Consider the following 23,392-nt stretch of genomic DNA (forward strand, 5'->3'; position numbering starts at 1 on the left):
AACGCGGACTTGGTTCACCTGCAGCCCACTGTAGTATTAGCTAAAGAAATTATGTTGAACAAGGCTTATTAAGCTGAACATCGCCACAATTTTATTTTATTTGTTTTGCATTTTGTAAATTGTGTAACTTGCTGCTGTTAAATACCATCAAACTATGTGCAATATGTGCTATATGTGCAATATATACATTATATACATATGCCATTAATAACTGTGTAATATATACCTGGCTGCTAAATCCTAAGAACTTTTACAGGATTTGTATTTTGAAAAGTTTTTTTTTTTTATTATATTTTTTATTATATCATAACTTATTACTTTTTTAACATATGTAACATTAAGCTGTCTGTGGCTCTTTAATGCTGTAACGATGCAAATGTCCCCTCTGTGGGACTAATAAAGGTATTCTGATTCTGATTCTGATTGTTCACAATGTATCGGTAGCCTACTTATTTTTATTTTATTAACGTGTAAATGACAAGCATTAAGAATAATAAAAAATAGCTAATTCTCTTGCAGATTGTCTCGTTTGATTATGAATGTAACGTTGCTGTGGAACCACAGCATCCGTTTATACACAACTGGTGTAGTTATGCAATGAATGAAAAACTTGGGTCGCAGGTTCCTCAACAGTGCATTACAAGACATCTACTGTATCAATATGTGTGAATACCTCCACCATTAAACTGTCATATTGTGCACATTTCTTATACTATCTACATACATCTTATAAGAGTATAATACATATGTATAATATCAGTTAAAATAAGTGCTTCAACATAGTTAACATTGCTCTGTTTAAGCACTGGTTTAAGCAGATCATGTAAGTGTATTTCAAGTATGTATTAATGTATTGAGCTGTGCTTAAATCAGGTTTGAAATGGTTTGATTGATAGAAATCATGTAATGTTATTAAGTGTTTATTGATTGTTATGAACCTGCCTGAGGACCACAGATGGAAATGAGCTATTAGCTATAATCTGGCATAGTGCATCTCTTCTCTTTGCTGAGATTAATGTTGTTGTATGCATGGTCCTTCTATAAATAAATACAAATACAAATACACCGTAGTTGTGTCTATGATATGTCAATAAACCTTAGAAAATCTTGAAATCTTGAAAGGGATGTTCAAAATAGTCATTATATACAGTCTTTATTTAACTATTAGTAGAGAATAACGAGTCATGAATATACTTTATAGGGATCCTATTAATATCTAATAATACAAATAATAAAAATGCAATAACGCGCTTTAACCACCAGGTGTCCCTTTCTATCAGCTGTGCACGTTTATGGTGTAAATACAGCCTATCTACCAATTGGATAAATTATAAAAGTCAGCCGAATTAGTGTTGATGGTAAATGGTAAATGGACTGTACTTATATAGCGCTTTATCCAGTCTTTAAGACAAAATCAAACTCAAAGCGCTTTACATACTACATGTCATTCACCCATTCGAACCCATTCATACAGAGCAGTGTACCTTACTCTAGGACCTAACATTCACACACCGTTGGCCATGCCATCGGGAGCAACTCAGGGTTAAGTATCTTGCCCAAGGATACATCGACATGTTGACTGCATGGGCTGGGATCGAACCCACAACCTTCTGGTTGAAAGACGACCACACTACCTCACAGCCACAGTCGCCCTTTTGATCCTGCAAAGAGACGTATTGTGTGAAAAGAAATGTAAGATGTTGTTTCATTGCTGATATATTTATGATCCACGTCACGTTTTCAGTGTTGGCGGCAGTTCTTCCTGTTTGTCCAAAGGTCTTCTCATCAGGACTCTATAAATAGAGAACTATGGCAGATATGTAATATGTAATGCAGCCGAACCGTGTATTACAATGTTGCTATGTGATGACCTCCAAAGAGAAAAGCAAGCACACTGGGAATAATGTATTATTTTATTTTTAAAATATGTTTTCGGATTTCACATCGCATAAACACCAAATCCCAGCGTGCTTTGCGGCTAAATCGAGCTGAGGATCTTGCCTACGTCTGTTTCCGGTTTCGTATTTCGTAAGGATGTATTTTGTTGTACACACATTCCTTCACATTTCGATTTTAATTTACATTAAAGTATTTTGTGAGGCCTTCTAACATGTTTTTAAATATAACTACTGTTGTAGTTGAAGAGTTTGTAAATGAACATGAACCGAAGCTAGCCTAGCAGAGTGGACAAGTGGCTGTGACAGTGACGGCCCGTCCACACTAGAGCTTCGACAGCTTCAAAAACGCTTTCCAACGCGTCTGCCCATTCACTTTGAATGGGGTGACGTCACGTTGCCTCGCTTTTCGCCGAACTGAATTGTGGGTAGCAGAGCGGAGCTTTCCTGGCGTTTCAGCAAAAGTTGAGCAATGTTCAACTTTTGAAGCTTCTGAAGCTTTCGGTGGAAGCGTCAGCCAATCAAATCATATGCCAGTATAAGCTCTAGCCAATCAAACCGCTGCTTCTGTGTCAGGGGCGGGAGAGTCATGTGATTGGTTGTTGGTCGAGCTTCAGACGCGCCCGCCGGCGAGCTTTTTTTGAAGCTGTAGTGTGGACGAGCCGTGAGGCATGTACATGTCCATCAAAGTGACCACGCCCTAATTTATGCAAAAGCTTTAAGGCTTAATATTAATTAAACGGGTGAGTTGAGAAAAAAATTGAGCCCCCCCAATCCATATTCATGAAGGGGGGATCTAACTATACAGAGAATATGGTTTTTTGAACCATGATGTAAACATGTTTAATTCTGCTCTAAAGTTGGGCATTTTAACATTGGGGTCTATGGAAATTGCTCCCTTCTGCTGACTGCTCCTACTGGCCACTAGATGAACTGCAGTTTGAGGCACTTCCGCATTGGCGTCCCGGCTCTTCCCCAGAGTTTTGCCGCTTGGACGAGACATATACCACGTGATGACACGTTAGGCTCGTGTTGTGTTCAAGGACCCTGACCTTGGCCAGGAAAAACAGGCATTCGCTTGTTTAATTCTTTCTAGATTTCTTAATTTGTTTTCTTTTTTGCGTGTGTTACCTCGAGGGCCGTATCAAATTGTCTCGCGGGCCGTATGCGGCCCGGGGGACGGAGGTTCCCCACCCCTGCATTAAATGATTGATCACATGACTTGAATGATTTAATTTCACTATTCAAAACAGGGCGTTTATTGTTTAATGTCCGTCAGTCTGTATCAGTCGTTGGGTCAGAGTCGATTCTTTATGGATCCCGCACGAGGAGAAAAAAGAAATGAGAAGGTCAGAAAGTGAAGGTGTGTCTTTGTTTCAGAAACACTTTCAAACAAAGGAAACATTCACATTTAGGAAAGGATAAACAACGCTTTCCCCCGGTGGATGACTCCTCCTCCTCTCTCCTCTCTCCTCCCCTCTCTCCTCTCTCTCCTCGGCTTTACTCGGCTCTCCTCGAATGTGTTTTAGCCCCGCCCCTCCCCCTCGCCCACAGCAGAACCGATTCCCGGTGTAGCTGCGGATCTTCGGCGTGCTGCGGTCCGGAGGCTGTCCGGATATCGGCTTCATTCCCCGGCTGTGAGGCACCGTGAGAGAGACCCCCGGCCGTCCATGGGGGAGAGCTGATCTCTGCAGCCGGGCTGAGGTGCGCTGCTGGCGGCGGAGCAACGAGACATGCACCCGGTGCTTCTGTCCTCCTCTGTCTGCCTCCGGAGGAGCGCTTAGTACATGGTGAGTCGAGTCATATGCGTTTATCTTTATTGTTGCATGCTTCTTGATTAATACTGGGCTCTGATTGGCTGTCTGTGGGACGGAGAGGGTCCTGGTCCTGCTGTCTGTGGGACGGAGAGGGTCCTGGTCCTGCAGGCTCAGCATTTATATAATTTAGAAACCCATCCACATGTCTGCTGGGGTTCAGTCAGTGTGTCAGGATATAATGATCAGAACCAACACATGTTTACAAGACGTAAAGGATATATTGATCAGAACCAGAATCAGAACCAGGTTTATCACCAGGTAGGTTGACATGTACGAGGAGTTGGACTTGGTGTCGTGGTGCAGATTTAAAAGTGAAACAAACACAAACACAAACACAGATAGAAAACTATAATAATATTCAAAAATTGTCACTTTTTAGAAACTAAGACAACAACGTTAAGTAAAATCAGCCCAACCAGGTTTTATTTTATTTAATTTCCTGGTATTATTTAGATTTCTGTTGACAGCTGGTAGTACAGAGATGTAATCATAGGATGTAATACATATAATATTCTTAATAAAATAACATTAAAGTTAGTATCTTTGGACCTTTGAACTCATCACCCTGTGATCTGACAAACTGCGAACAACTTGTAAAATATTCTCTGACATTTTAAACACCAAACCATTAATCTATCAAATAATCTGCAGATTAATCCATAATGAGAGGCAGCTCAACTGAGTGTGTGTGTGTGTGTGTGTGTGTGTGTGTGTGCGCGCGTGCGTGCGGGTGCGCGTGCGTGAGCGTGTGCGTCTCATAAAAGATTGATTAGCCGTGGAGCTGCAGGATCCTGGGAGGATATAAATATCTGAAATATTCCTCCGTCAGCACCACGCTAACCTTGGCACAGTTTTCACCAGCGCTCCGTTTTACTGAGTGCACATGAACGCATCACACGGCATCACATTTGAACGAATTGTTAATTACAGCAGCAATTCAAACAGTATAAAATGAATATACAATATGTATTTTATACTGAATATAACATGTCTTTGAAGGGATGGAAATGGTAAACAAATGTGCATGATTAGAAATTGTAAAACTGTTTTTGTATATATATATATATATATAGATATAGATATATCTATATATATATATAGATATAGATATATATATATATAGATATAGATATGATAGGACACACTTTGCACGTCTCTGCCTGTCGATGTAGAAGAACTGATTCAATAGATTCTTGATTTCACTGATATATGTATTTATATAAATATATACTGTATACTTGCTCAAGCAGCCGGATGTGTGAGGATGATGACAGTGTTGGTTTCTCTGCTGGGACTCTGATGGAAGAGTGTGTACTCAGCATAACAGCAGGTTATTTTTAGAGCACACACACACACACACACACACACACACACACACACACACACACACACACACACACACACACACACACACACACACACACACACACACACACACACACACACACACACACACACACACACGCGCGCGCACACACACACACACACACACACACACACACACAGAAAACATCAGACCTTCCTCTGAACAGCTGTGACCATCCAACAGGAGAGGTGAAGTTCCTCTCTGCTCCTCCTGATGGCGTTGTCACTGGTCTGTGGTGCAGACAGTCGGGCTGCTCAATTCATCGTAATGTAATCGCAATTACGATGTTGGCTTGCAACGATTATGAAAACAACATCGAAATAAAGGATTATTATTTTTTTTTAATGTATTTTTCAGTTGAATTTACTTTCAGGGTAATCAACTGCTACAAACAAACCGTTCCATTTTTTTTCCAATAATGGATGTTTTCAAAGTAAATGAATTCAATTCAATTCAAAACCTTTATTTATTCAGGTGAAAACCCGTTGAGATCATTGACCTCTTTTTCAATGATGACCTGCTGCAAGTAGGTTCCAACATGAATACAAACATGACAGAAAAACAAAGAGGACATCATACGGCATATTTACATTGACTACAGTTTGTATAGCGAGTAGCATTTACAGATACCAACAGTTTCCGATTGGATAGCATCTATCCTTGCTTTAAAAACATGTAATGGAACCAAACTGCTCAACTTCCATTCCTTTTGCAAACTGTTCCAAGTTAGAGGAGCTGCGCATCTAAAAGCTGTATTCCCTAAGACAGTCCTAGCAGTTGGCACATTTAATACAACCACAGCATTCGATCTCAGGCAGTAGCCACTTACAATTCACCGTGAGATCAGGGAGCAGATGTAAGATGGAAGTTTCCCTAACATGGCTTTATATATGAACATGTATCAGTGACTGAGCCTCCGTACAGTTAGTGAAGGCAAACCAGCCCTTGCACACAGGGTACAGTGATGGGTTAATGCTTTACAGTTTGTCACACATCTCAGAGCGCTGTGATACGCAGCATCTAACTTGACCAGGCAATGGGCAGGTGCATTCATATAGATCAGATCACCATAGTCCAGCACAGGTCAAAAGGTCACAGAGCCTTTTCCTGGCCTCAAGAGAGAAACAGGACTTGTTCCTGTAGAAGAAACCTAGCATAACCCTCAGCTTTCTAAGCAGGTTATTGACATGAAGTTTAAAAGAGAGACAATCATCAAGCCAGATACCAAGGTATCTGTAACAGGTAACCACTTCAAGTTTTATTCCTTGCGTAGTAACAATATCTAAAACAGGCTCTGGTGTCTTTTTAGCTTTAGAAAAGAGCATTACCTTGGTTTGATCAACATTTAAAAGAAGCTTGAGTTCAGAGAGCTGAGTCTGAATAATGTTAAAAACAGCCTGTAATTTAACACCAGCCTCCTGAATGGAGGGACCTGCACAGTACATCACGGTATCATCCACATACAAATGTAAAGTAGCTTCATCCACATTTTCACCTAAGCTGTTGATATATATGGAGAATAAAAGTGGACCTAAAACAGAACCTTGAGGAACACCATTAGTAATGTTTAACCACTCAGAAGACAGCCCATCAAAGTGAACACATTGGGACCTTTCAGAGAGGTAGTTCACAAACCACCCACTGCATGGCTGGATATGCCAATACTGAGTAGCCTCTGCTTTAAGATGTGATGATCAACGGTATCAAACGCTTTGGACAGGTCAATAAATAGAGCTGCACAACTCTGCTTATTATCTAAGATACTCTTAATGTCATTCACCTCTTTCACTGTGGCAGTGATGGTGCTGTGTTGCTTTCTGAAGCCTGACTGATGTTTAGACAGGATGTCATGTTTACATAAAAACTCCTTCACCTGTTCACTCACTAGGCGTTCAAGCACCTTCGCCAGAACTGATCATTTAGAGATTGGCCTATAGTTATTTAAAATAGTTGCCTCCCCTCCTTTTAGCAAAGGCAGGACATAAGCTGACTTCCATACTTTAGGAATTGTGTTTGTGCTGAGGGAGAGGTTAAAAAGAGTAGTGGGAGGAAGAGCAATAAAATCTGCAGCTATCTTTAAAAAGAAAGGTTCTACGTTGTCCGGGCCAGCCGGTTTCTTAGGATCTAACTTGGTTAAAGCTTCACGAACAAAATTAACAGTAAAAGGAGTAAAACTGAAAGGGTTTTCCAGACCACATTGTTCAGAGTCACGGATTGGGGTGTTCACAGAAGCAGAGTTAGAAACAGAATCAAACAGAGAGACACAGGACACAACATGCTCATTAAAGCAATGTAACATGGTGGCCCTGTCTGATATAGAGCCAGATGCTGTGGTGAGGCACGGAGGTAGCTCATTACGGATCTCACCGGTGGATAACGATTTAATGGCTTTCCAAAATGTTCCAGGATTATTTAGATTCTTTGTGGAAACTGACAGATAGTACTTTGATTTAGCTCTTTTGATGTGAAGTGAAGCTATTCCTTAGCTGCCTAAAACGCAGCCATTCTACCTCTGAGCCTGATTTCCTAGCCTTTGCCCAGGCCTTGTTTCTCTCATGAAGGAGACTGGACAGCTCAGCAGAAAACCAAGGATTGTCTCGTCCCTTCACTCTAAATGTACGCAGGGGTGCATGTCTATCAATGATCTCCATAAAACCAAGATAACAATAAGACCATGCAGTTTCTACGTCAGCACACAGATCCATTTCCCCAATCAAACCCAAACAGGTCATGAACAAAACCCTGCTCCACAAAATGTTTTATGTCTCTCTTAATGATAATACGAGGTTTAACCTTTTGGACCTTAGTGTCCCTAATTGTGGATACAACACAGTGATCACTCAGATCATTCACTAATACTCCCACAGATCAGTATTTATAGGGAGCATTAGTTAGAATGAGATCAATTAGGGAGGATTTATTAAGGGACTTAATGTTAGGGCGAGTAGGACTGTCTATAATCTGAGTAACATTCAGAGAGACACACAGGTTTTTAAAATCCTCTGACACTGCAGTTAACCAGTCCCAGTTCAAATCTCCAAGCAGCACTATTTCATTGTAGTCAAGTTGAGATAAAAGTTTGGCCAATGAAGATAAAGAGTCCTTGCCAGCTGAGGGGGGTCTGTAGCAGCCCACCACCATGACCTGTTGACCCTTTGCTACTTCGATATTCACGACAAAAAAATTCTAGTTGTTTACTAATAGATTTGGAAACCATCTTGGTTACACAAAACTTATTTTTCACATAAATGGCAACGCCACCACCTTTTTTAGGACGGTCGGTGCGATGTACACTATAACCATTAAGTAGACGTCAGAGGCCAACATGGATTCATCTAGACACGTTTCTGATAAGACAATGACATCAGCGTCAGTCGAGCTCGCCCAAATGCAGATAAAATCTAACTTAGGTTACAGACTGCGCACATTTAAGTGAATGAATCCCAACCCAGACCTAGAAATAAAACCAGCAGGAGTAGCTATCTGACTACTGCTGCTACTGGGCGGTCCAGGGTTTGGCTGAACATTCCCTGATAGTAACAACAATACAAATACCAAGCACCTTTTCCTCTTAACCAACACACATACATTGTCAACTGTTTTAGAGTCACCAGCAAACTCCGCAAAAGTGAGATTAGAGTTAAAAAAACAGTTCTGAAGAACCATCATAGCAGGCAAGTGAGAAAGACAAACATTTGTTGAACTGAATGTCCGCGACAAGGCAACCAGTAATGGTTTGTGTAACCCATCCGAACCCGTACAGGGGATGTCCACTGCGGGCGGTAGAACAGACCTGGATCCAGTAGACTTCTCAGGATGAGTAGCGATCTTCTCATTGTCCAACACATTCAATAAGTACAGCAGAATCACGATATGGGCCATTTCCCCGGTCCAGCACACAGTATCCGCGATGTTCCTGGGGACAGGAGCAGGCGAGGCAGCAGTGTGACAGCGCTCCGGTTTCTCCTCGGCATCCCCAGATCAGGCCTCCGCACCAGCAGAAGCAGAAACAGCCGTGGCAGATCCTCCCCCGTACAGCAGCGACAGGTGGGAGCAGGCCTCATACAGCGGAACCAAGACAGGTGGATGGCGGGCCTTCAGCCGTGGGAGCTCCTCCGCGGCGAATCCTCCTCCGCACCTCAGCACACGATAGGTGAAAGCGGGCCTCCACAGCAGCAGAAGCAGGACGAGTGGATGGCAGCCCAGCCGTTGTAACTTCCCGCGTATAATAATAATTGTTTTTTATAATGGTGATATCAATTGTTAACCCAAATAATGGAGATTATGATTGTTGCCAAAGTGGAACAGCCCTAGCAGACAGTGGAGACCGCAGGAACAACATGTGGTCGAGGCGCAGCAGGAAACGCAGTAGAAATGCAGGAGCAGACATCGAACTGTCACTTTGCCCTGCGTTCCCACAACGCCTTGCAGCAACAGCAAGAGCAGACATCAAATATAAAACAAGAAATCTCATTTAAAACAAAAAATCTTGAAGGACACCGTAATGAAATATAGTTAAAGATCAATAAGATAAAGCAGTAATTTACAGTGAAATCGAATGCTATGAATGAATGATTGGATATCAACTATGAAATATGAAACAAGAAATGTGTGCATTAATGTGATGCATATAGAGACTACGTTGTGTCAGTGGGGGGGGGGCCTTGTTTAAGAGGCCGGTAGCGGAGGGGAAGAAACTGTTCAGGTGGACAGAGGTTCTGGTCCTGATGGAGCGCAGCCTCCTGCCAGAGGGGAGGGGGTGAACAGTTTGTGTCCAGGGTGGGAGGGGCCGCTCTCTCCCCTAGTGGAGTAAACTGCTGGACGTGTCCACACGAGGAAATGCATTAAACAGCACTAACCCACCGGAGAACCGTTTGTTACAGAATATAAATGAAACAAAACAAAGAGACACACCTCACAGAATAACGCAAACCAAAAAACTACAAATATAAATAATATTTTATGAAATATATATATGTATTTATATATATATAAATAAATAATAATATGTAATGAGGTAAAAGCTGACAGTGACGACCTGCTGCTTTTGACGTCTGTTCCTTCTGGAACGTCTCGTGCTCCGGGGTAAACCCCAACATGTTCCAGTGACATGTGGATTAGGATTAGGACACGACTGCTGCCTCACTCAGACCGGACATCGAACTGTCACTTTGCCCTGCGTTCCCACAATGCCTTGCAGCAACAGCCTCTCACACACATGGGATGAGGAACATACAGAAAGAAGATGACTGAAATAAAACTCTTTTGATTTTAAAACCTCTTGTTTATAAACTGCCTGGTTTTTAATAACGCGTTATAATCTCATTCACACGTTTGCTGTTCCCACGGGATGGGACCCTCAGCAGGGGATCACTTCTGTGTGACAGACGGGGGGAGGGTGTAGGGGGCGGTTTGGAACTGGGCCTCAAACCGCTGCAGGTGTTGGTCACATGATGGTGGAAAGAAGCAGTAAAGGATGTTGATTGGTTGGAATCACTTCCTGTTTTCCTGATTCAAACCTGCATCTCCTCTTTGCAGTACAGCGAGTATATTTCACAGTACAGTGAGTGTTTGTGTGCAGATGCAGCAGGAGAGTCGGCCTCTGCTCAGTCCCTCCATCGATGACTTCCTGTCGGAGACCCGGAGCGACGCCCCCCAGCACGGCCCCCCCACCTCCAACACAGCAGGTAGGGGCAACATACTTATACTCAGTAGAAAGTACATGTATTCAGAAGAGTATGATATTCAGAGGTGGGAAGTACAAATACTTCCTTACTGTACTCAAGTACATGTTTCTGGTATCAGTACTTTACTCCACTACTTATTTTTCTGACTACTTTTTACTTTGACTTCTTACACTTTGAACTCAAATACCTGAACTTTCTACTTCTTACATGTTGAACTCAAATACCTGTACTTTCTACTTCTTACATGTTGAACTCAAATACCTGTACTTTCTACTTCTTACATGTTGAACTCAAATACCTGTACTTTCTACTTCTTACATGTTGAACTCAAATACCTGTACTTTCTACTTCTTACATGTTGAACTCAAATACCTGTACTTTCTACTTCTCACATGTTGAACTCAAATACCTGTACTTTCTACTTCTTACATGTTGAACTCAAATACCTGTACTTTCTACTTCTTACATGTTGAACCCAAACACCTGTAGTCTTGTGACACAGTGCAGGTCAGTCTTAATGTTTCAGCAGTCCCGGTCACCACCACAGGTGTCAGTGTTTAGCTGCTGACGGCTTCAGGCTCAGAGGACTTGTGTACAGACCATAGGAGCAACTGGATCAACTCCTTCTTCGTCTTTGCCTCCAAACTTTTCCGGTGTCCTTGTCGGTGTGTGACCTCCTCCTCTTCCTCCTCCTCTTCCTCCTTCTCTTCCTCCCATCTGTCAGCCTGACTCAGCAGGACCTCCTCCCTCTCATTAACACCCCCCCCCCCCCCCCCCCCCCCCCCCCCCTCCTCACGCTGCTTTTTCTGAGTTTCAAATTCAATCTGAGAGATGGAGCAGGAGTTTTGGAGGTCACTGTGACACCGGGAACACATCACCTAAATACACCTGTGATGATACTCTATTGATTACAGCTCTCCTTATATAACACACACACACACACACACACACACACACACACACACACACACACACACACACGCACACACACACACACACACACACACACACACACACACACACACACACACACACACACACACACACACACCTACACACACACACACACACACACCTACACACACACACACACACACACCTACACACACACACACACACACACACACACACACACACACACACAGACACACACCTACACACACCTACACACACACACACACACACACACACACACACACACACACACACACACACACACACCTTGAATCCATGTAAAGCACTTTATAACTTTGTTTTGAAGAGTGCAGTATAAATAAAGTAATTCTGACCCGCTGGTTCTGCTCAGTCCTGTCCACAGCTCTGGACCTGGTGGACCTCAGTGAGCCAGGGGGCCCTGTGGTGGTCCGGCCCCCCCGCAGGAGCCCTCTGAGGAGGAAGGCCGTCTCCAGGAGCCCCCGGCGCCGAGCGGACCCCGAGGAGACGGAGCTGATCCAGGTGGAGCCCAGAACCCCGGAGAGGGTCGCCCTGGATCCAGGTACTGACCCGAAACGCAGGGGGGGCAGGGACCAGAGAGGGAGGGGTCTGAGAAACACTGACCCGACACATAGGGGGGGGGGGGGGGGCAGGGACCAGAGAGGGAGGGGTCTGAGAAACACTGACCCGACACATAGGGGGGGGGGGGCAGGGACCAGAGAGGGAGGGGTCTGAGAAACACTGACCAGACACACAGGGGGGGGGGGGCAGGGACCAGAGAGGCAGGGGTCTGAGAAACACTGACCCGACACACAGGGGGGGGGGCAGGGACCAGAGAGGGAGGGGTCTGAGAAACACTGACCCGACACACAGGGGGGGGGCAGGAACCAGAGAGGGAGGGGTCTGAGAAAAACTGACTCGACACACAGGGGGGGGGGGGGTGTCAGTGACCCGACATAGAATCAGAATTGATTCATTTGTTTCTGGCTGAAAGGTCTGTGGTGAGCACGAGCTGAAGAGATGTTCGTATACCCGCTGGAGGATTTATAGGTCTCCTATTAGCGCTATATTATGGGTCTCAGATATAGAGACATCACTTTGTGAGTCTCCTGACACACCGGGGACACACCGGGGGGACACACCGGGGGGACACACCGGGGACACCGGGGGGACACCGGGGACACATGGTGAGAAGACATCAGAAAGTGCACTTGGCAGGACAGGAGGCCTTTAGACACTGTGCTAACAAGAGTCTAAATGAGACGACTGAACGCCATCACGCCCATTAACCGCCTTTAGCTTAAAGAAATCAAACTCGCATGACGTCAGTGTAGCGCTTCAGTTTGTCTTCAATGAATTGAGTTAAAAGCTGCACTCAGTCAGCTGTGAGAGGAAGGCTGTACTCTGAGCTGGGGGTGTGATGAGGACCCACTTCCTGTCCAGAGACCTTCCTCTCGTCTGGCTCAGAGAGCTTCTGCTCTGGGTCATTCCAGCTGCATGTCTTCATGTCTTCATGTCTTCCTCAAAGTGTTTCAGTCAGGGTTCATAGTTCTGATTATATTAAATATCAAGGTGTTGTTGCGTTGATATGTTGTTGTGTTGTGATGTTGTGTTGTTGTGTTGATATGTTGTTCTGTTTATGTTGTGTTGATATGTTGATGTGTTGTTGCAGTGTCTCCTCCTGTGAACGGGTGGGACGAGGTGAATCTGGACGGAGACGATGGAGGGAGCAGAAACAGATGCACCTCAGTCCATTCCTCCAGAGAGCTGCTGTGGTCAGTGTCACACACACACACACACACACACACACACACACACACACACACACACACACACACACACACACACACACACACACACACACACACACACACACACACACACACACACACATACACACACACTCACACTCACACTCACACTCACACTCACACTCACACATACACACACACAAACTGCAGCCTGTAGGGGGCGCTGTGCCTCTCTGACTGGTCCCTGTCTCTCTGTGTCCTTCAGGTCTGCAGAGTTTAAAACTGACCCGCTGACAAAAAACTGCTTTGACGTGCACAGCCTGGACGGCCTGGACTTCAGCGCCACACAGGTACTTATACTGTGTACTTATACTGCAGTGTACTTATACTGTGTACTTATACTGCAGTGTACTTATACTGCAGTGTACTTATACAGCAGTGTACTTATACTGTGTACGTATACTGCAGTGTACTTATACAAGAGTGTACTTATACAGCAGTGTACTTATACTGCAGTGTACTCACTTAAAATGTGTGTGGTGTGTATCCATAAAGAGAACACAGTCTTGTATGTTGTCTTTGTTATCCGTTTCACGTTTCGTTGACAGCTACAGACAGACGCTACACAGCTAACCCTAAGACCTTTAAACTTCTGTTGTTAGTCTCTACTGTCACACTGAAGTGTGTGTGTGTGTGTGTGTGTGTGTGTGTGTGTGTGTGTGTGTGTGTGTGTGTGTGTGTGTGTGTGTGTGTGTGTGTGTGTGTGTGTGTGTGTGTGTGTGTGTGTGTGTGTGTGTGTGTGTGTGTGTGTGTGTGTGTGTGTGTGTGTGTGTGTGTGTGTGTGTGTGTGTGTGTGTGTGTGTGTGTGCAGGACTGTGCAGGGTCCAGGCAGCACAGACGGACTCGGTCCCTGATGACCGGAGACGAGTCTCTGGAGGACGAGTTTGTCAGAGCGAAGGCTGCTGTGGAGGTAAAACACACACACACACACACACACACACACACACACACACACACACACACACACACACACACACACACACACACACACACACAGTGACAATAGGTCCTCTTTCTATGGAAGCCCTTTGCTTTAACATCTATGTGACGGTTCTCTGTCCTCAGATGGTGTTAATTATATATTTTAACTAAAAGCTAAAACACACATTTATTAAAATATAACATAAAAAACTGGAAATCAACTACAAATCCCAGGGTGCATTTCACTAACAAGCAGCCAATCAGTGAGCGTCATGATCTGTTGATCTAACATTATCATTCCTGTGGACTTCAAAGACGCAGTTTCCTGCTTGAGAAAAGGCAGAATACATTTTGATTTTCTTGCAGTTTTAAATGCAGTATGAACACAGTACTAACTAACGCAGTACTAACGCAGTACTAACTAACGCAGTACTAACGCAGTACTAACGCAGTACTAACTAACGCAGTACTAACTAACGCAGTACTAATGCAGTACTAACTAACGCAGTACTAACGCAGTACTAACTAACGCAGTACTAACTAACGCAGCACTAACGCAGTACTAACTAATGCAGTACTAACTAACGCAGTACTAACGCAGCACTAACTAACGCAGCACTAACTAACGCAGTACTAACTAACGCAGTACTAACGCAGTACTAACGCAGTACTAACGCAGTACTAACTAACGCAGTACTAACTAACGCAGCACTAACTAATGCAGCACTAACTAACGCAGCACTAACTAACGCAGCACTAACTATCGCAGTACTAACTAACGCAGTACTAACTATCGCAGTACTAACTATCGCAGTACTAACTATCGTAGTACTAACTAACACAATACTAACTAACGCAGTACTAACTAACGTGGTACTAACGCAGTACTAACTAACGCAGTACTAACGCAGTACTAACGCAGTACTAACTAACGCAGTACTAACTAACGCAGTACTAACTAACGCAGCACTAACTAACGCAGCACTAACTAACGTAGCACTAACTAACGTAGCACTAACTATCGCAGCACTAACTATCGCAGCACTAACTAACGCAGTACTAACTAACGTAGTACTAACTAACACAGCACTAACTAACGCAGCACTAACTAACGCAGCACTAACTAACGTAGTACTAACTATCGCAGCACTAACTATCGCAGCACTAACTAACGCAGTACTAACTAACGTAGTACTAACTAACGCAGCACTAACTAACGCAGCACTAACTAACGCAGCACTAACTAACGTAGTACTAACTATCGCAGCACTAACTAACGCAGTACTAACTAACGTAGTACTAACTAACGTAGTACTAACTATCGCAGCACTAACTATCGCAGCACTAACTAACGCAGCACTAACTAACGCAGCACTAACTAACGCAGCACTAACTAACGCAGTACTAACTAACGCAGTACTAACGCAGTACTAACGCAGTACTAACTAACGCAGTACTAACTAACGCAGCACTAACACAGTACTAACTATCGCAGCACTAACTAACGCAGTACTAACTAACGTAGTACTAACTAACGTAGTACTAACTATCGCAGCACTAACTATCGCAGCACTAACTAACGCAGCACTAACTAACGCAGCACTAACTAACGCAGTACTAACTAACGCAGTACTAACGCAGTACTAACTAACGCAGTACTAACTAACGTAGTACTAACTAACGTAGTACTAACTATTGCAGCACTAACTAACGCAGTACTAACTAACGCAGCACTAACTAACGTAGTACTAACTAACGTAGTACTAACTATTGCAGCACTAACTAACGCAGTACTAACTAACGCAGCACTAACTAACGTAGTACTAACTAACGTAGTACTAACTATTGCAGCACTAACTAACGCAGTATTAACTAACGCAGCACTAACTAACGCAGTACTAACTAACGCAGTACTAACTAACGTAGTACTAACTAACGTAGTACTAACTATTGCAGCACTAACTAACGCAGTACTAACTAACGCAGCACTAACTAACGTAGTACTAACTAACGTAGTACTAACTATTGCAGCACTAACTAACGCAGTACTAACTAACGCAGCACTAACTAACGTAGTACTAACTAACGTAGTACTAACTATTGCAGCACTAACTAACGCAGTATTAACTAACGCAGCACTAACTAACGCAGCACTTCTGCCCCAGTCGGACACAGAGTTCTGGGATAAGATGCAGGCGGAGTGGGAGGAGCTCGCTCGCAGGAACTGGCTGGAGGAGTCTGAGGCCCCGCCCCCCCCCACCGCCCCACCCGTGGAGAGGGTACGTTCAAACACTCTATAAACTAGAGGTCCCAACACTTTGCTGTCTCCACACCTCACCATTTTACTTTACGTGTTGGTCTTTATTTTCATTCTATTCTAATGTGTGTTTTATATCACAGGTGGAAGTTAGCTAACTCTTAATCATTGAGTCCTTTGACCTGCTTTCCACTTCTTGCTGTAACGTTGTAAATTTCCCGTTGTGGGACGAATGAAGTGATAAACCATCGTGACCTTCAGAGTGTTCTCTGTGAGGATTTCGTTGTTTCTCACCAGGTGTTCCTCACAGGTGTTCCTCACAGGTGTTCCTCACCAGGTGTTCCTCTCCAGGTGTTCCTCACCAGGTGTTCCTCACCAGGTGTTTCTCTGCAGCAGCTGTTCCTCACAGGTGTTCCTCACAGGTGTTCCTCACAGGTGTTCCTCACCAGGTGTTCCTCACAGGTGTTCCTCACAGGTGTTCCTCACAGGTGTTTCTCTGCAGCAGCTGTTCCTCACAGGTGTTCCTCTGCAGCAGGTGTACCTGTTCCTTATAGGTGTTTCTCTGCAGCAGGTGTACCTGTTCCTTATAGGTGTTTCTCTGCAGCAGGTGTACCTGTTCCTTATAGGTGTTTCTCTGCAGCAGGTGTACCTGTTCCTTATAGGTGTTTCTCTGCAGCAGGTGTACCTGTTCCTCACAGGTGTTTCTCTGCAGCAGCTGTTCCTCACAGGTGTTTCTCTGCAGCAGGTGTACCTGTTCCTCACAGGTGTTTCTCTGCAGCAGCTGTGCCTCACAGGTGTTCCTCTGCAGCAGGTGTACCTGTTCCTCACAGGTGTTCCTCTGCAGCAGGTGTACCTGTTCCTCACAGGTGTTTCTCTGCAGCAGGTCTACCTGTTCCTCACAGGTGTTTCTCTGCAGCAGGTGTACGTGTTCCTCACCAGGTGTTTCTCTGCAGCAGGTGTACGTGTTCCTCACCAGGTGTTTCTCTGCAGCAGGTGTACCTGTTCCTCACAGGTGTTCCTCTGCAGCAGGTGTACCTGTTCCTCACAGGTGTTTCTCTGCAGCAGGTGTACCTGCTCCTCACAGGTGTTTCTCTGCAGCAGGTGTACCTGTTCCTCACAGGTGTTTCTCTGCAGCAGGTGTACCTGTTCCTCACCAGGTGTTTCTCTGCAGCAGGTGTACCTGTTCCTCACCAGGTGTTCCTCTGCAGCAGGTGTACCTGTTCCTCACAGGTGTTTCTCTGCAGCAGGTGTACCTGTTCTTCACAGGTGTTTCTCTGCAGCAGGTGTACCTGTTCCTCACAGGTGTTTCTCTGCAGCAGGTGTACCTGTTCCTCACCAGGTGTTCCTCTGCAGCAGGTGTACCTGTTCCTCACAGGTGTTTCTCTGCAGCAGGTCTACCTGTTCTTCACAGGTGTTTCTCTGCAGCAGGTGTACCTGTTCCTCACAGGTGTTTCTCTGCAGCAGGTGTACCTGTTCCTCACCAGGTGTTCCTCTGCAGCAGGTGTACCTGTTCCTCACAGGTGTTTCTCTGCAGCAGGTGTACCTGTTCCTCACAGGTGTTTCTCTGCAGCAGGTGTACCTGTTCCTCACAGGTGTTTCTCTGCAGCAGGTGTACCTGTTCCTCACAGGTGTTTCTCTACAGCAGGTGTACCTGTTCCTCACAGGTGTTTCTCTGCAGCAGGTGTACGTGTTCCAGGCCAACAACCCGTACAGAGAGACGCCCAGCGCCTTCACCGAGGGCCAGGACAAAGCTCGGGGGGGCGACCTGAACGCCGCCGTGCTGCTGTTGGAGGCGGCCATCCAGCAGGACCCCCAGGACTCCGAGGTGAACCTGAACGCATCGCTGCTTTCTCATGAGATAAGATCAGGAGTACTTATTGATCCCAATGAGGGAAAGGTTTGCATTAGAGCAGCACAAAAAGAGAAGGCACATTAGAGAAATTAAGAGTAGAAATGAACAATCCAAAATGTAAACGTCTCAAATAAAAATAAAATAGCATTAAAAAAGTAAAAAATATACATGTGGAAACACACATTTACTGTAAGAAAATACAAGCAGGATATTATATATACATTCATTGTGCAAGGAATGGATTATTAAACATTAGATTGAACGTAAATGTAAAATGTACAGAGAGTCCTCCAGAGGAGATGTGCTATCAGAGTTATTGCAGTCGGCAGGAATGCGTTCCTGTTTCTGTTTTTGTGAAAGCTGTCTTCCTGTTTGCAGCTCACAGAGTCCTGATGGGACCCTGGAGGTGATGAGACCCCACAGTGTTCTGATAGAGGTGTAGAGGAGGCTCTCCAGCTCACAGAGTCCTGATGGGACCCTGGAGGTGATGAGACCCCACAGTGTTCTGATAGAGGTGTAGAGGAGGGTCTCCAGCTCACAGAGTCCTGATGGGACCCTGGAGGTGATGAGACCCCAGAGTGTTCTGATAGAGGTGTAGAGGAGGGTCTCCAGCTCACAGAGTCCTGATGGGACCCTGGAGGTGATGAGACCCCACAGTGTTCTGATAGAGGTGTAGAGGAGGGTCTCCAGCTCACAGAGTCCTGATGGGACCCTGAAGGTGATGAGACCCCACAGTGTTCTGATAGAGCTGTAGAGGAGGGTCTCCAGCTCACAGAGTCCTGATGGGACCCTGGAGGTGATGAGACCCCACAGTGTTCTGATAGAGGTGTAGAGGAGGGTCTCCAGCTCACAGAGTCCTGATGGGACCCTGGAGGTGATGAGACCCCAGAGTGTTCTGATAGAGGTGTAGAGGAGGGTCTCCAGCTCACAGAGTCCTGATGGGACCCTGAAGGTGATGAGACCCCACAGTGTTCTGATAGAGCTGTAGAGGAGGTTCTCCAGCTCACAGAGTCCTGATGGGACCCTGGAGGTGATGAGACCCCACAGTGTTCTGATAGAGGTGTAGAGGAGGGTCTCCAGCTCACAGAGTCCTGATGGGACCCTGGAGGTGATGAGACCCCACAGTGTTCTGATAGAGGTGTAGAGGAGGGTCTCCAGCTCACAGAGACCTGATGGGACCCTGGAGGTGATGAGACCCCACAGTGTTCTGATAGAGGTGTAGAGGAGGGTCTCCAGCTCACAGAGACCTGATGGGACCCTGGAGGTGATGAGACCCCAGAGTGTTCTGATAGAGGTGTAGAAGAGGGTCTCCAGCTCACAGAGACCTGATGGGACCCTGGAGGTGATGAGACCCCAGAGTGTTCTGATAGAGGTGTAGAGGAGGGTCTCCAGCTCACAGAGACTGTTGGATGCTAACCTGCAGATGTCGGGACATTCACACTATTACCATAAGATGGGTTAATTAGCGTCATAGCCTCTGGGGGCAATAGTTACAAAATGGTTTGGTCGATTTGGGCAGTTTTGGGGTTATTGAGGATGCTGAATACATTTCCGACATTTACAGGATCAAAAATCAGTTTTAACCAGAAAAAGGCCATATGATAGTCAATTGTCCACAGTAGAGATAATTATGTTCGTCCTGTGCCCTCTATATCCAATGGTTGCAACTCTCCTCATGGAAGTCAGAGTCAGTCCACTGAGAGTACAGGTTGCTTTCATTCTGCTATTTTTGATCCTGAAAATGTGAGAAGTGGATTCGGCATCCTCAATAACCCCAAAACCACAACAGAACTGCTAACTGTACAAATGCCCCAACATCTGCAGGTTATCATCCAGCAGTTTGTATGAGTTGGAGACCCTCCTATCTCCAGACTTGGGGGTCTCATCGCCTCCAGGGTCACAGCAGGACTCTGTGATCTGGAATCAGACTACGTTGATGAACAGGAAGTTAACGTCCTCTCCTTCCTGTGTCCTCAGGCCTGGCAGGTTCTGGGAATGACTCAGGCTGAAAACGAGAACGAGCAGGCGGCCATCGCATCCCTGCAGAGGTCCTACTTCCTGTTGTTATATTCACATGTACATCACTGAGCATCTCCAGCGCCCCCTGCAGGTCACACAGCAGACTCATGCTCCTGTGTTCAGCTTCCTCTTTAACACTCTTCCACTCCAAAACAAACGCAAAGAGACCTGAACGGAGCCTGGAGTAAATACGGAGCGAAACGTGGGAGAGGCTCAAACAGTGAACACGCAGTACAAAGCTAAATGAGTGCAGTACAAACACAGTAGAAATACAGTAGATACGAACACTCGAAACGAACACAGTACGAACACTGTAGAAACAAACACAGTAGAAACACAGTACAAACACAGTAGAAGCAAAAACAGTAGAAACACAGTAGAAACGAACACAGTAGAAACACAGTAGAAACAAACACAGTAGAAACACAGTAGAAATGAACACAGTAGAAATGAACACAGTAGAAACACAGTAGAAACACAGTAGAAACAAACACAGTAGAAGCAAACACAGTAGAAACACAGTAGAAACGAACACAGTAGAAACACAGTAGAAATGAACACAGTAGAAACACAGTAGAAATGAACACAGTAGAAACACAGTAGAAATGAACACAGTAGAAACACAGTAGAAATGAACACAGTAGAAACACAGTAGAAATGAACACAGTAGAAACACAGTAGAAACACAGTAGAAACGAACACAGTAGAAACACAGTAGAAACGAACACAGTAGAAACACAGTAGAAATGAACACAGTAGAAACACAGTAGAAATGAACACAGTAGAAACACAGTAGAAATGAACACAGTAGAAACACAGTAGAAATGAACACAGTAGAAACAAACACAGTAGAAACACAGTAGAAACGAACACAGTAGAAACACAGTAGAAATGAAAACAGTAGAAACACAGTAGAAATGAACACAGTAGAAACACAGTAGAAACGAACACAGTAGAAACACAGTAGAAATGAACACAGTAGAAACACACACAGTACAAACACAGTAGAAACGAACACAGTAGAAACACAGTAGAAACACAGTAGAAACGAACACAGTAGAAACAAACACAGTAGAAACAAACACAGTAGAAATGAACACAGTAGAAACACAGTAGAAACACAGTAGAAACAAACACAGTAGAAACACAGTAGAAACGAACACAATAGAAACACAGTAGAAGCGAACACAGTAGAAATAAACACAGTAGAAACACAGTAGAAACACAGTAGAAACAAACACAGTAGAAAAAAACACAGTAGAAACACACACAGTAGAAATAAACACAGTAGAATCGAACACAGTAGAAACAAACACAGTAGAAACACAGTAGAAACACAGTAGAAACGAACACAGTAGAAACAAACACAGTAGAAACGAACACAGTACAAACACAGTAGAAACACAGTAGAAACGAACACAGTAGAAACAAACACAGTAGAAACGAACACAGTACAAACACAGTAGAAACACAGTAGAGACGAACACAGTACAAACACAGTAGAAACACACACAGTAGAAACACAGTAGAAACGAACACAGTAGAAACAAACACAGTAGAAACACAGTAGAAACACACACAGTAGAAACACAGTAGAAACGAACACAGTAGAAACAAACACAGTAGAAACGAACACAGTAGAAACACAGTAGAAACGAACACAGTAGAAACAAACACAGTAGAAACACACACAGTAGAAACACAGTAGAAACGAACACAGTAGAAACAAACACAGTAGAAACGAACACAGTACAAACACAGTAGAAACACAGTAGAAACGAACACAGTAGAAACGAACACAGTAGAAACACAGTAGAAACACAGTAGAAACAAACACAGTAGAAACACACACAGTAGAAACGAACACAGTAGAAACACACACAGTAGAAAACGAACACAGTAGAAACACACACAGTAGAGACGAACACAGTAGAAACACACACAGTAGAGACGAACACAGTAGAAACAAACACAGTAGAAACACACACAGTAGAAACAAACACAGTAGAAACGAACACAGTAGAAACACACACAGTAGAAAACGAACACAGTAGAAACACACACAGTAGAGACGAACACAGTAGAAACACAGTAGAAACACAGTAGAAACAAACACAGTAGAAACACACACAGTAGAAACAAACACAGTAGAAACACAGTAGAAACACAGTAGAAACACAGTAGAAACAAACACAGTAGAAACGAACACAGTATAAACACAGTAGAAACACAGTAGAAACACAGTAGAAACAAACACAGTAGAAACAAACACAGTAGAAACACACACAGTAGAAACAAACACAGTAGAAACACACACAGTAGAAACAAACACAGTAGAAACAAACACAGTAGAAACAAACACAGTAGAAACACACACATTAGAAACACAGTAGAAACACAGTAGAAACACACACAGTAGAAACACACACAGTATAAACACAGTAGAAACACAGTAGAAACACAGTAGAAACAAACACAGTAGAAACAAACACAGTAGAAACACACACAGTAGAAACAAACACAGTAGAAACACACACAGTAGAAACAAACACAGTAGAAACAAACACAGTAGAAACAAACACAGTAGAAACACACACAGTAGAAACACAGTAGAAACACAGTAGAAACACACACAGTAGAAACACACACAGTAGAAGCAAACACAGTAGAAACACACACAGTAGAAACAAACACAGTAGAAACGAACACAGTATAAACACAGTAGAAACACAGTAGAAACAAACACAGTAGAAACAAACACAGTAGAAACACAGTAGAAACACAGTAGAAACAAACACAGTAGAAACACACACAGTAGAAACACAGTAGAAACA

The 23,392-nt window shown here is 44.2% G+C and overlaps 1 protein-coding gene across 2 annotated transcripts in view; it reads left to right on the top strand.

The window, feature by feature from the left end:
• The first annotated feature begins 3,318 nt into the window (after positions 1-3,318).
• The window catches only part of pex5lb (peroxisomal biogenesis factor 5-like b), a 31,515-nt gene continuing 11,441 nt past the window's right edge, over positions 3,319-23,392 (top strand). Inside the window, exons 1-9 of one of the 2 annotated variants that reach the window (XM_079648563.1) lie at positions 3,319-3,685; positions 10,660-10,765; positions 12,072-12,260; positions 13,371-13,473; positions 13,715-13,799; positions 14,321-14,419; positions 16,596-16,709; positions 18,369-18,512; positions 20,517-20,587. In XM_079648563.1, the coding sequence (XP_079504689.1) occupies positions 3,683-3,685; positions 10,660-10,765; positions 12,072-12,260; positions 13,371-13,473; positions 13,715-13,799; positions 14,321-14,419; positions 16,596-16,709; positions 18,369-18,512; positions 20,517-20,587 (914 nt within the window). In that variant the 5' untranslated portion in view covers positions 3,319-3,682. Of the gene's footprint in view, positions 3,686-10,659; positions 10,766-12,071; positions 12,261-13,370; positions 13,474-13,714; positions 13,800-14,320; positions 14,420-16,595; positions 16,710-18,365; positions 18,513-20,516; positions 20,588-23,392 lie in introns of both variants that reach the window. The other variant, XM_079648562.1, reaches the window with a different exon arrangement.

This window comes from Notothenia rossii, assembly GCF_949606895.1.
Source record: "Notothenia rossii genome assembly, chromosome: 9".
NCBI lineage: Eukaryota > Metazoa > Chordata > Actinopteri > Perciformes > Nototheniidae > Notothenia > Notothenia rossii.